The 13032-nt window shown below is 46.3% G+C and overlaps 1 protein-coding gene across 1 annotated transcript in view; it reads left to right on the top strand.

Annotated features, from left to right (window-relative positions):
• Positions 1–13032, top strand: part of LOC104495356 (membrane-associated phosphatidylinositol transfer protein 2-like) — a gene marked incomplete at its 3' end in the record, with an annotated part of 60880 nt that overhangs the window by 2916 nt on the left and 44932 nt on the right. The window contains exons 2-3 of the mRNA XM_010138315.1: positions 10178–10392; positions 11988–12109. Of these exons, the coding sequence (XP_010136617.1) occupies positions 10178–10392; positions 11988–12109 (337 nt within the window). The remainder of the gene's footprint in view (positions 1–10177; positions 10393–11987; positions 12110–13032) is intronic.

Genomic DNA, 13032 nt, shown 5'->3' with positions numbered 1-13032 from the left:
GCTGAACTTGGGCTGGATCCTGGCAGTGAGGGCTCTTCTCATCTTCTAACATGAGCCTCTCTCGTACAGCCCCCAGGGCTTCGCACTTACTGCCTTCCCTGAAAAATCAGAGCGTGTTTCCAAGCATCTGTGGTGTGCTGTACTCCCCTGGCGTGGCTGCTGATGGAGTACCCCGAGTCCCTTCCCTCCTTTCCAAAGGATCACGATTTCTCCATCATCTCAGTCTCCAGACCCCTGCCTGTCCTGTTTTCCCCTTCGTTTGTGTGTAGCTCTCAGGCAGCGCCTTTGAGAATAGACTGAAAAGGCACTCTTGGTGGTGGTAATTCCTGAGGTCCCGTCCTGATACCTGCATGCAAAGCCACGTCCCTTAAACTGCTGGCTACGCTTGGCAATCGGCAGCAGGCTCAGCAGATGGTGAAAGATTGAGTGGGGGAAAACAAACTAACCCTTCATCTCTGGACACTGGAGAACTGGGTGGCTGATTATTTTTGTTTCGTTTGCAGATGCCTTGGCCATCTGGACAGACAGACATATACACTTTAACTTTAAAAGCAGGTGACACTGCTGACAGCTCTGGAGACCCCGAAGATTCACAGGTCTAAAAGCAAAAGCCTGGTTTGAAGCTTTTCCACCAGTTTCTATGCTGCAGTATTAAAAACCTATTTGGGAGAACATACAGAAATAGCAAACATCTTTTCTGCATTTATTGTTTTCTTGTTTTGAAGTCATTGTCCTGGAACAGTTCTTAAACTGGCTGTTACTCCATACCTGGCGAAAACCAGATTGATTTTCGAGTAGCGAACTGGGTTGCCTTAACAGTTCACATGTGCTCTCTTTCTCTGACAAAACTGAGTGAAGCTGAGGTAATGTTATAACGTAAAAATGATTTTAAACCTCAGATTTTTTCTGGTCTTAATATGGGATGCAGCACTGACAATCCTACTGAGCTTGTGGCTGTCAAAAATCCTTTCCCCTTCTCTAGTTTTTTATTCTTAGGGAACAAAATTCCTGATGTGTGTGGACAAAGTCTTGATGCTGACCCAGATTAGGTTCTTACTTTTTCAAATACCTGAAGGCAGGTAATGAATTAGGTGTTAGGAAAACCACGGGGTTTTCTTTAGGCCAGTCCTCCAGTATTTTGACATAGAGCCTATCGTTAGTCTATAATTGCCCTGGGTTCCTGAAGTCTAAGGGATGTTTCTAAAATCTAAGGGAAGATTCTGATCTTTGGATTGGAATTGATCCGAAACACCCTGAGTTGAAATTTCATCTCTGACTCATAACACAATAATGGGCAACTTGCTTTACCTCCCTTTAAACCAGGGACAGCAATTCTCACAGGCTATTCTGCGGAATAGTTAATGCAGTGAAAAATCTGTTTAAAGTCAGGGAAGGAAACGCTCAAGGTAAGGTGAAGTACTGAGTAGTAGACGTTTGAAAGACGGAGCATGTGGGGTAAACAAATCGGAGGTATCTCCATAGTAAAATGATTCCTAATTCATGCGCCTCTGGCACATCCCGCCCTGGCTCCGCAGGAATGTGCCTGGGTGCCTTTGTAAGGCAGAATGATTAATGAGGGGCCATGACAATGGTTCTCCTAATGCTGTAAATTATTTATAGTCCTGCACAATTGATTGTCCCCAAAATATCCTGGGTTTGTACAAACAGCTTCATTAATATCTAGAGCTGATTCCAAAGAGCGCAGTGCATACAGCGTTGTGCAAATTGATGCTGCTCTGTCTTGCGAGAGTCTGCTGCTGACGACCCGCCCTGCCTTTAACTTGTAGGGCTTTTTTTAGGAACGTGTTTCTGCTGGCTGGGAGCCTTGCAGGAGTTGCGGCTGGAGGTTCTTGCAGCCTGGGTGCTGTGCAAAGGACTGACCCTCACCTCAGACAGCTCTTAGGAGAGAGAAGGGGGATCAGGAACAGACCCGGGATCTCCAGGATGCTAACGTGTCTCCTGTCAGAAAGCAGATCCTGGCTTCTCTCTTCCAGGAAGACCCTCTATGAGTGACATCTTTCTCCTTGTGTGCTTAGTATGTCCTTGGAGGCAGCATTACAGAGTGACTGCAGCATGGGACGAAAGGCCAGTAACTCCTGTGCCATTGTCCTAACTCTTGCTTGGTAAACGTGCAACGTCCGTGCTGCAGGGAGGGAGGTGGCAGCTCCTCGCAGAGCTGGGAAGGACCCAAAGGAGAACCCTCCTGGAGACTGCAGCTGTGCAGCGCTAGGTTGGGACAACAGATGCTAAATACTTTATAGTTACTCTCAAAATCATCTGCCTGCTAAGCTAATGTGTTTGGATATCCTCAACAAACGGGAAGGGCGAAATGTGCTTGGCTGTGCTGGTGGCGTACACTGAACAGTAGGAACACTTGTCTTTAATAAAGCCATTGGTGAGGAACGGATTTCTTTCCCTCTCCTCAGGGTTTTGGGTCATTCCTATGTGTACACTGCAACGAGGCTTGGAGTCACAGTGCTGTTGTACAGCCTCGTGTTCTGATCGTTGTCTCGTTGACTTAAACTAACCTTCCTTTACTGAAGTGTTTCACTGACCCTTCAAGTATTACTATTTTTTTAACAGCACTAATTGGATTATAATAATTTTCATGGGTGAAGGATGCCTGTTAGAGCACAAAGGGCCCAGGGAAGCCTCAGCTGTGGGCACTAGGGTTCCTGGTGACATCACTTGGTTTGCTGTTAACAGTAATGGTTTGTGTGCAGTGCTGCAGCCTGCATGAAGATGGGCTGAACTAAGCCCAGTGGATTGCTGATGCAGCCCCATTGCATCGAAACAGACGTTGCCGTTTCAAGTTGCCTGCATTCATAACGTGGTGCACATGGTGTAAACAAAACCAGGGTCCTCTGGTGTCCGCAGCTTCAGGAAGGGCAGGAATAGTGGAGAGAGTGGGAAAGCCCGTTGCAGTTAGACTTGGTTCCCCGTTAAGGTAGTGCCAGCTTAACTGTGCACGGTGCGATCTGGTAACCCTTGTCTTTGTCTTTAAGTAACAAGAACAAACTCACAAGCCCCTCACTGTCCACCAGCAGTTTTGTTGTTGAAGGACTCTCTGTCCCACTTGACGTGGGTTGTTTCTGATCTGTACTTTACGAAGTGCAGGCTCAGAAGTACTGTTATAAACCCATCCCAGGGAGAACAGGGTTCCCAGCTCCTGCCTGCCATTAGTGTCTTTCCAGTATAACCACCAAGACTGTGCTCAGCTCCTGCAAAACAGGAGTAGAGAAGCTTCCCTGTCTGAGAACTGGTTTGCTGTGTTCTGGTAGCGGTCCCTCCTCAAGCCCACGTGAGGAGAACTGCCGTGATATGGTTAGGATGCTGAAATGGGGCTCGGAAGATCTGGGTGCTAGGGGTAGCCTTGCCAGGAGCTGTGTCTTCAGGTTACTTTCTCTCTCTTCTAAGTGGTGCTCCCTTCTCGATTCCATCGCCTCTGACATGAGAGGACTCCGCTATTCTGGCTGTGGCACAGAAGCCTTCGGCAGCAAGAAGTGGTGTGTGCTGTTCTCCTTCAGCACTCTGCTGCATTAATAACAGCAAGAGTGATTTTTATTTTTAATTTAATTCGTGTAACTTCCTGTTTGCTCTTAGAACATGTTATGCACTGATAAAATTATGTTGGTTTTGATCTGACCAGACAGTCTCCTTCTTGGGCTTCTGTAAGAGTGGGATAGTACCATCTCCTCCACTCCCTTCATTCACACAAAAAAGCCTTTTCTCAGTTATCACCGTGATTATGGTGATGTGATGTTAACTGAGCGTTCAAGGTCTTTGACACACACACATTTGAAAAGAAAAACATAACAAAACCCAGCCAGAGAAGTGTGATTCTGCTCTACTCTTAGGGTAAACCAACATTTTGTTTTCTAGTCCCAGGACGTGATTTTTGATTACCGGCAGTAAATGGTGACCGTGAACGGTGCCTGCTCTATCAGATACCTGTATCAGCAGGCAGGAGTTGCCGGTGGTGAAAGCAGATTGCTCGTAATGAATTAGATGTCAGTTCAAATGCTCAGAAAGGAGTGGTTAACAGAACCCAGGGCTGAGTCATGCCGCAGCAAGAGGCAGCCGAAGATGGAGCGGATGGTCCCATGTGCGTGCTCATCGCGGCTCTGCATGATAGCCAGGTACAAAAAGCCTGTACTGGGAACGCGCGTCAAGAACAAACCATGCATTAGTTTCAGGACCTTTTGGTATTTTCCAGGATCTCTATCATTGGCTTTTTGGGTTTAGGTGCTGCTTAATTCTGCCTTACATCAGCCATGGCTGAAACTGCCCATCTGTCGTCCTGCTGTTTTATTTGTGGATTTTGAATGCCAGTATCGCCTCAATACGCCCAGATATGTGGCTGAGGCTTGCAGGCTGCATTGCTTATGCCCTTTCCAGCGTTTCTGTACAAGGCTATCCCACGTACCGCACCAGGCGTGGTCTAACTGGTGCCGCCTTAGTACACGCACCTTCTGCTCTTGCACAGTGCCTGCAGGTAGGAGATGATGACGGCTGGTAGGCAGCTGCTTGGAGCACAGCGAGGAGGCAGTTAGTGACAGGAAGGTGACGCTTTGGAAAATCAATTAGAAGAGCGAAATCCTTATCCACCTAAGTGATGTCTAACTGGAGATAGCTGGGAATGTTTTCCCCTTAACGTGTGGAAGAGATTGAAAACAAGTAGTTTATTCCTCTCCCAGCCTAAGTCTTGTTACTCAAGGGGTGCCTTTGGTACTTCCTTTCTAAATCTGAACAGGAAAAAAAGAAAAGAGCTGATTAGTGAAACCAGGTCTTGAAAGTTGTCCTGCAATGGCAGGAGTCATCCATCCTAAGCAGCTTCAGACATTTTTGTCTGGTGGATTGCGTGAGGCAATTCAGGTTTTCTCTGGTTCCCAAAGGACAGGCCTGTTTCTGGGGACTTATTTGACATTTGCGGTGACCTTGGCATTCAAAACAATAAAAAAATTTAGTAATTGGCCATAGAGGATGTTTTCTTAGCCTCTCTTGCCACAGCAATATGAGCAAGTATGTTAGCAGGATCCCCTGGGGAGTATTTGCTGTCATGTTCTTGTTTAGTGGTCACATAGATGCCTTTGCTGCCGTTGTTAACTGAAACCATCAACCAGCTGTAAACTTCTTGTATCCATATCTGTGTCTAAATGGGATTACAAAAATCCCAAGACTTCAGTGTTATTTTAATGGATTCTCCCAGAAGAATTTGTCTGGACAATCAAAATAACCTGTTGTCAGATGGGAGCTGGAGGAAAAAAGCAAAAAACAACCCCCCAAAAGATCATCTGGTTATTGTTTCCAGACAGTGATTTGAGTCTTCGTGATTCATGGCTGTTAGGTCTACCCAGTGTAGTGCTGCCAGTCTTCATAATCCAAATAATTTCCAATCAAAACTCCCATGGGTCATCGAAGCAGGCTCCTGGTACTGTGTAAATACATTGCTGTAGTACACCAAGAAACTTCATCGTGAAACCAAAGCTTGTCAACCTTTTGTAATCACTATCCAGCGTATTTGCGTTGAGGGGTTGAACCGTAGACGATCGTCAGTGGTAAGCAAGGTAAGATTATCGCTAGAATCTATAATCTATTTTTAAAAGCTGGAACGGTGCCTGGGTCGCCCATTATCACCATGCGACCTCCCCTGTCTTTACGGGTCTCTGCAGTACTGTTGCAGTACTGCTCAAAGCAGTAGGTTACAATGAAGAAATCTTCGGGAGAAACTCGAGTTCTGAGCCGTTTGCGGCGCTGCCATCGCCTTTGTGGGGACTCGCTGGGTATGTGCCTGAGCCTGGGCTTTGCTCTGGGCTGAAACATGAAGGAGAAGGACTCTGCTGGCATTGGATAATGATTCTTCTTGCTGTTCTAAGTTGCCAAAAGCAAAACACTAGGAGGCAAGTTTAATTTCCACAGCCTGACTTTTGTATTTCTCCAGCTGATACGACAAGGCATGTCTCAGCTGTTGTATCTTGTCCTGTGGATGCTCTTCCTCCAGCTGTAGGGAGACTCTTCAAGTTGTGGGGTTTCTGTTGCCATCAGCCGTCATTCCTTTACTGAGCTGTACACCGTAGAAAAAGGTATGAGTTGCATTAGTCAGCTGTGCCAGGTTGTTTTCTGGGGTGAGGCGTTGAGATGCGCTCCGTGTTGTCAGCTGATGGCGAGGCACGTTTCAGACTGGGAAAGGGGACGGAATATCTGAACCGATCAACCTGTCTTTGCTAGGGGAAGCCTTTGTTTACAGCCGCTTGTCTCCTGTTGAGAAGGGCAGATGATAAATGGGGTTAGGCTAGCCCAGAGTTTAGATGACATTCATGGGAATTATTCATCTGTGATTGTTGCGGTGAGGTCATGTGCTGTGTCCTGTGCTCTGCTGCTGTGCCAAGAGATTTATTTTCGTCGAGGCCTTTAAGTAACTGGCATTCTTGCTAATCATGGTGCATCTGCTTCTCTGGGTTCCCTGTTATGAGTAATTTAATGCTATTACTTTAGCTAGAAGGGATCTGTGTCACCATCTGTCCTGTAGAGTTATTGATGAGGCTGCGCAGAGGAGAGGGACTTCTAGAGGGATGACTGGATTTCCTCTTGTGATACGGGATAAAGGTGGTTAACTGCGGTTACAGCATAGACAACTTGCATACGGAAGCTGTTAGCTACTCTTTGATTTTGTTGGGGACCGTTCCTCAGATATTTGGGTGGAGGGAAGATCCTGTTGTCAGCAAGTGCTACCAACCCAGGTGATCTGCTAAGTAACGCCTCTGCTCCTCAGAGGGACAGGGGTCTGTGAGGCTGAAACCTCAGGACTGCCCCCTGAATGCCTGCACATCCACCACTCCCAGCAGGCAGATGCTTCTCTAGCCAAGTGCTTTCCTTATCGACGGTTATTTTTTAATCATTGTTTACAGACTGCTTCCTTGTACAAGTCCTCTCCGTGCTGTCGCTGAGTCACAGCAGACACGAAGGGGCTCCGTGGTTGCAAAGCAAATTGCTCTTCGCTTCCAGGAGCGGGGCTCTGTCACAGTGCCGCTTAGCCCGGTGTCATCCTGGTTTCTCGAGTGCGTGTGGCTCGTCTTTATTTCTATTGTCTGAGAAATGCATCTTCTCTTTGTCTTTGCGACGGGTCAGTAATTGGACTGTTCGCCATCGCATGACGGTTTTGGTCCTTCCTGACCTCGCTGCGGCTTGTTGCCTTCTCAGGTTAACTACGAAGCATGAGAGCGTGCAGGGTTGGGCAGCAGCTTTGGGCGGGTTTATCGCAGGGAGGTTTTTTTGATGGTACTCTCCTTCCCAGGGCTAAATTATGTTGTGTTTTGAGTGTAAATTGGTCTGACTCAAAGGTCTGGGCTCAGAGGTTAGTTTGGGATATAAACATTGCAGCTCAGATTTTTTTTTTTTTTTTTTTTTTTATTCAAAATTTAAGCAATTTAGGTTTTTTGGGGTATAAAAATTTTCGCTCAAATTTTTTTTTTTTTTTTTTTTTTGTCATGCAGATATGAAGCACTTTACACTCATCTAAGAAAGTGTTCTTGCTGTCCCTTGTCATATCTTATGTAGATAAGTGATGAGGAGGAGGAAAAATTTGGTGGGTGAAAGAGGCTGTGGGCTGGAGTTGGTCATCTGGAAAGGCTGAAAGAGGAAGCATGCCCTGGTTCACGGTCTTCTGCAGGTGCATAAAATTGAATAAAATACCCAGAAGTTGGAAGTGGGACATGAGCTGTCTTCCACAAAGAGTCTCAGTTAATTGGAGGTTTTCTCCCTTCCCTCACAAGGTGTTGAGGCCGTAACAACGTGCTGCCCATCACACCTCCCGCAGTCAGACAGCTCTGAGAAGCTCAGCGTTAGCTTTACCAGGTCGTGTGGAAGAGCTGCTTGTGGAAGTATTCGTGAAAACAAAAAGCTGGATGGTATTGCAGGGTCACCAGAGCGCAGGATGCGAACCAGGCAGCTCATCTTCACGTGGAGAGATTTATGTCCAAACTGGCTAAATGGGAGAAAGAGAAGTGGAGAGTGTTAGTGTTCTCTGTACACGTCTGGGCTAGCACAACTGCTGATCTTCAGACTAGAAAGGTATGAGCAGCGGTCCTCCTGGCTTTGATAGAAGGAAATACATATTGCAGGAGAGTTCCCTGGCTGCTGCTGCTATGTTTGATGGAAGCTAAAGTCAGAATTGGCAGCACAAGACCTTCAGACTTAAGGTCATGGAAGCAGCTGGCCCCTTGCGAGGTCCTCTGAAGAGCTTCAGGAGGTGGAGAGCTGTAAGAGAAGGGCAAGGTCTAAGGGGTGTCTCAGTTGTAGCTCTGAAAGGAAGAGTATGAAATTACATTCTGAGAAAGAAAGCCCAGAGGGTGATTTTATCCGTTTTCATCTCAGCCGTGGATGTTAAAACAAAATAAATCTTCACTGTTTTGGTTTCCTGATTCAATACACACATTTTTAAATCTGGGGTCCCGGTTCTGTGTAGGTCTGGCTTGGCACCATCCCAGGAGGTTCCAGGTCCACTTGGTGGATTTCTTTTGAAATTGAAAACCCCGTAAGTATGTGTTGGTCCCAACCGAGGATGTGCAGATGTGACTGGAGGTGCTGGTAACTGTGCAGTCCAGAGCGGCGTTAGAAATCGAGCCGGTGTACGACTGTGTGGTAACTTGGCACAAAGAGAACCTGTCTTTCCTCTGCTTGTGATTTCCACGTGCTTCTGCCATATGATAAAACTCTACATCTCCATAATTCGTACGGACTGTTCAGAGCAGATGCTGCGCTATTACTCTGACACATTTGCTGTGCCTGCTGGGTTCCTGCCTTTTTCGAGACCTTTGAATTAACCAGAGTTTGGGGTCATCAAGATTATTTAATGTTATTGTCATAAATATTTGTACAGGACTTGGTCAGTGCTTATATAAGAACTGAAAGACAGTAATTTGTTTTAAGAGGATGTGTGTTTTAATGAGCTGCCAGCTGAATGTTAGAAATAAACTGTAAAAAAATAAAAAAGTACTTTTCTTTTGCAGGCCTATTGTAGCTTGCGAGGTGGAAAAAAAATTACTATTGAGATTGTCAGTTATTTAGATTTGTTGATTACAGCTGTTTAAATTTAAAATCGCTTGAGAGCTCTTTAAAAAGAGGGCTGTTTACTTCTAAATAGCTGTGTTGGCTTATCATCTGTCCTCAGAAGATGAGCCGCTGATCTCTTGCATCTTATTAATCATTTTCTGTTAAACCATGTTATCCTTTGAATTGCGTGTATGCCAAAAAGGAGAAGTTGTTATTGTGTTATGTTTCGCAGTTGATTCTCATATAAAATTCCTTTTTTTTCCTTAATTTCCAAAGTACTGTGCTCTGAAATACAAACAATAAACTCGAAATACTAACAATGTGAATCTGTTGTTTGGAAATGATGAAGGTTATACATCATCCAATCTGCCGAAGTATGTTAGAAATGAATAAATATTTGGTTTGCCTCTAGCTCTTCTTATGAAGCACTGAAATTAGTACTTTTTTATTGAAGGAATTTTTGCCAGATTCCTCAATGAGGGACAATACTACAAATAAGCCAAAACGTGGAGGCTGCCAGGGGGTGCTGTGTGCATTCTGGCAAACTAGGGTTGTTTCTTCTAAATATCTTAATTAGCAGAGCAGTCTCCAAGCTGTTCTTGGAGAGCTGCTGCTATGCCAGACCACAAACAACAAGCCCCCAAATTCTGTGCTTTTGGGTCATGAAATAGTCTCTAGTACAGTGGTGCTGCGCTGAGTGTGTGCGATTCTTCATGCTGATACACCACCACGAGAACGTGCCAGCTCAGACAAACTCCCTTTTGCTGGGTCATCTGCTGATGGGAACGATTTTTGCACTCTTGGGGGGGGTTCGTGACATGTAACCTGTTATAGGAGCAGGAATTGATGTGTCGTTAGGTCTCCACTTGACCTGTATCTTGGTGTCCAAATCCAGATTTTCACAGGAACCCTAATAAACCAAATCTCTGTTCCTGTTGGGCCAAATGAGTCTCTAAATCTTTCCTTTATAACCTCTAGGTTTGGTTATCTTGCTGCAGGGGAAGGAGTCTCCTGGCTGTACAAAGCTCTGCTCGAAAGGAGCCCTAGAAACCATCCCCGGTGTCTGAGACCTTGGTACGTACAACGCACGGGGAGCGTGACCTACGTGATGTATTTTCCCTTTCAGAAAAAGAGCCGAGAAGAGACATGCGGGGAAGGCAGCGGGGTGGAGATCCTGGAGAACAGGCCGTACATGGATGGCCCGGGAGGCAACGGGCAGTACACTCACAAGGTGTACCACATCGGCATGCACATCCCCAGCTGGTTTCGGTCGATATTGCCCAAGGCAGCTCTGCGAGTCGAAGAGGAGTCATGGAATGCGTATCCTTATACAAGGACAAGGTAAGACTTAGCAAAATGATCAGAGCTGTTTCCCTGCCTCAGAGAGAGGATTTGACGTCATTCCGTGTGGCCGTGGCATCTCTTCCATCTCCAGTAAGATCTGTCAGAGACAGGGGGGTCAAATCCTAAGATTCTTAACACGGTGCTTAATCTCAGGAGTGCGAGCGTGGCTGGGCTGACTGCGTGCGTACTTGAGAATTTGTGGCTGGTTGCTTTTCAAATGTGAGCCGTTTTGTCCATCAAAGCGTGGGAAATCGAATGGGTTTTATTTAGTCTCGTATCCTGCACTGCACGTTCTACTCAGCATTGCAGAGTTCTGCTGGCTCATTGTAGTTGTAAGGGTACACGGCGATGGGGCCGCTGTCATGTTGAACACTGTCACGTTAGACAGGATTCCTTTTTTCTAGGGGGGAAAGTGCAGGGAGAGAAAAATCTTAATAAATCAATCTGGTGCTTCTTTTCTAGGAACTGTCTGACTGTCATTTAGCTGGAAAATAACAAACCTACATACTGTGGGTTTTCACCTGAGAAGGGAAGAGAGCCAGAGGCTCTGGAGCCCTCTGGGACCTCCTCGACTGAGCTGTTTTTTGTCTGGGAGCACTTCAGATACCCAGGAATAAACAGCCTTTTTGCCAGTTACTCTAGTTTAGAGCATTTGCCTTTTTCCAGGTTTACAAGTCTGATATTGCTGTCATCTTTCACAAGAAAAAGGCTTTAATAGATATTTTATTTTTATAAAAAAATCTAGGGAAGTTCCATAGTTCTATTTTAGCTGGTCTCTACAAGTAACGTTAGCTGGGGAAAGGGGGAGTGAGTGTCTGCACACAGACAGTTGCTCATGACTAAATATAATGGAGCTGCCTGACTCCCAGGTGATTTAAAATCCCCTTCCAGTCTGTTTTTATCCGTCTCTTGAAATGCCTGTTGAGTCGATGAGTTGGCCAGGAAACGTGGTGCTGCCCAGAACCAGTCCGTGTTTTATTCTGCCGTGGATTCCAGACGAGAGCTCTGCTGTCCTCCTGGTAGAGGTGCATTTCCAGGGCGTGCCTGTGTTACTATCTCTGTCATAACTTGTTAGTATAGCCGGCCCCAAAGTTACCTCCTTGCCGAAAACTGCTCCTTTAAAAGCACTCTGTCCTGATAACGGCGCCCTGGAGGAGACGCTGTCGAATTAAGGTGCCCGTTTTTGTCAGTGTCTCTGCAATGAGACATCTTGCTGGTCCCTGCGGGCTTTCTGCTTGCTTGTTGCCAGCTGGGAAGCTGTTTCTCGGTCAGTGTGGGTGCCCAGTCACCTCGGCTGTAATCCGTGTAACACCTCGTGGGGAGAAACATCCCTTTGCTGTGGGCTTGGGGTTTTAGTAAACCAGAGCTATTCCAGCATCCGAGGCGAGCTCCTGTCTTAAGTTATACAAGAAAATCTCTGTAATCTGTCTCCCTGGTTTGAGGTACGGTCAATATTTTGAGCATATCTGAAGTAAACCATGAGCAAAGGCTGGCTTGGATTTGAGGCTCATTTTGTACACCTTAGAAAAGCGTTTTCTCCGCTTGCCGAGCCAAGTGGGGTTTGCTCTGAGCTGCATCGTTCTCATTTTCAGGTATACGTGTCCTTTTGTGGAGAAGTTCTCTATCGATATTGAGACGTACTACAAAACTGATCCAGGAGAGCATGGCAACGTGTTCAACCTTTCTCCCGCAGAAAAACGACAAACCATTCTAGGTGAATAGCCTTTTTCTTTTTATTTGGCGCTTTTTTTTTTCCTGCCTGGTATGTCCCATCTGCCTGTCCACTCCTGCCCCTGTGACGGTGTCAGGCCACAGGGTAGAGTTACCTCAAGTAGGGTGAGGACACCCGAGTTCTCTTCTAGGCTGGATGGAAATCACATGGAAATCGTTTGAATTCCCCAAATGTAAATTGAAGCTGTTACTTTTCTGTCTTATTTGTGCAGCTCCCATGGGGAGTGAAACACCTAATGATTCTGGGAGTGATGAGTAGAAATAACTATAGAAGAGGAAAACGCTGCTGTGTAATTGGGTAGCTCCTTTGTGAATAGGATTGACTTTCAAATCTGCACTTCTGAAACACGAAGGCGTATTTCGGTTTTGCTTCCTCTCCTTTTAGTCTTGCCCTCGTGCAAGTTAACTTCAGCTTTGAAGCTGCCTTTGGAAGATCAGGTTAATGAGCCTTACTTGTAAGGATTTAACGAGAAAAGGCAGAAGGGAACACGTTAATAAGAGGCAGAGAATGTCCAGTGTCATAGCGATTCCTCTGCTCTCCTTTGTGGCCCGTGCCCATGGCATTCGCGGGTGAGTGCTGGCAGTTACAGCTGAAGCATCCCTTGCTCTGAAGCTGCTGAGATGGGAGGACTGTTGAGCTCAGGCTACTTCTGGCAGTCCCAGGCCATGCTGGCTGCAGCAGGAGCTCTGGGGAAGGACATCTAGTGGCTGCTCCGGCCTCTTGAGCGCTGCCAACATGCGGGACGCAGCTGTAACCCTCTGCGATTTCACTTGAGTGTTATGTGATTTAAACTTAGTTGTTCCGAACTGCAGTTTGACTGTCCCCATTCCTGAGCCCATCTGGTTGGACTTTCAGTACGGAGCAAATAGCCTTGAGTCACGCTGCCTTACTGAGAAGTGTCGGAA

This window comes from Buceros rhinoceros, unplaced genomic scaffold, assembly GCF_000710305.1.
Source record: "Buceros rhinoceros silvestris isolate BGI_N320 unplaced genomic scaffold, ASM71030v1 scaffold2146, whole genome shotgun sequence".
Taxonomy (NCBI): Eukaryota; Metazoa; Chordata; class Aves; order Bucerotiformes; family Bucerotidae; genus Buceros; species Buceros rhinoceros.
Note: the sequence above shows the minus strand (reverse complement) of the source record. Positions and strands in the feature narration are given on the sequence as shown.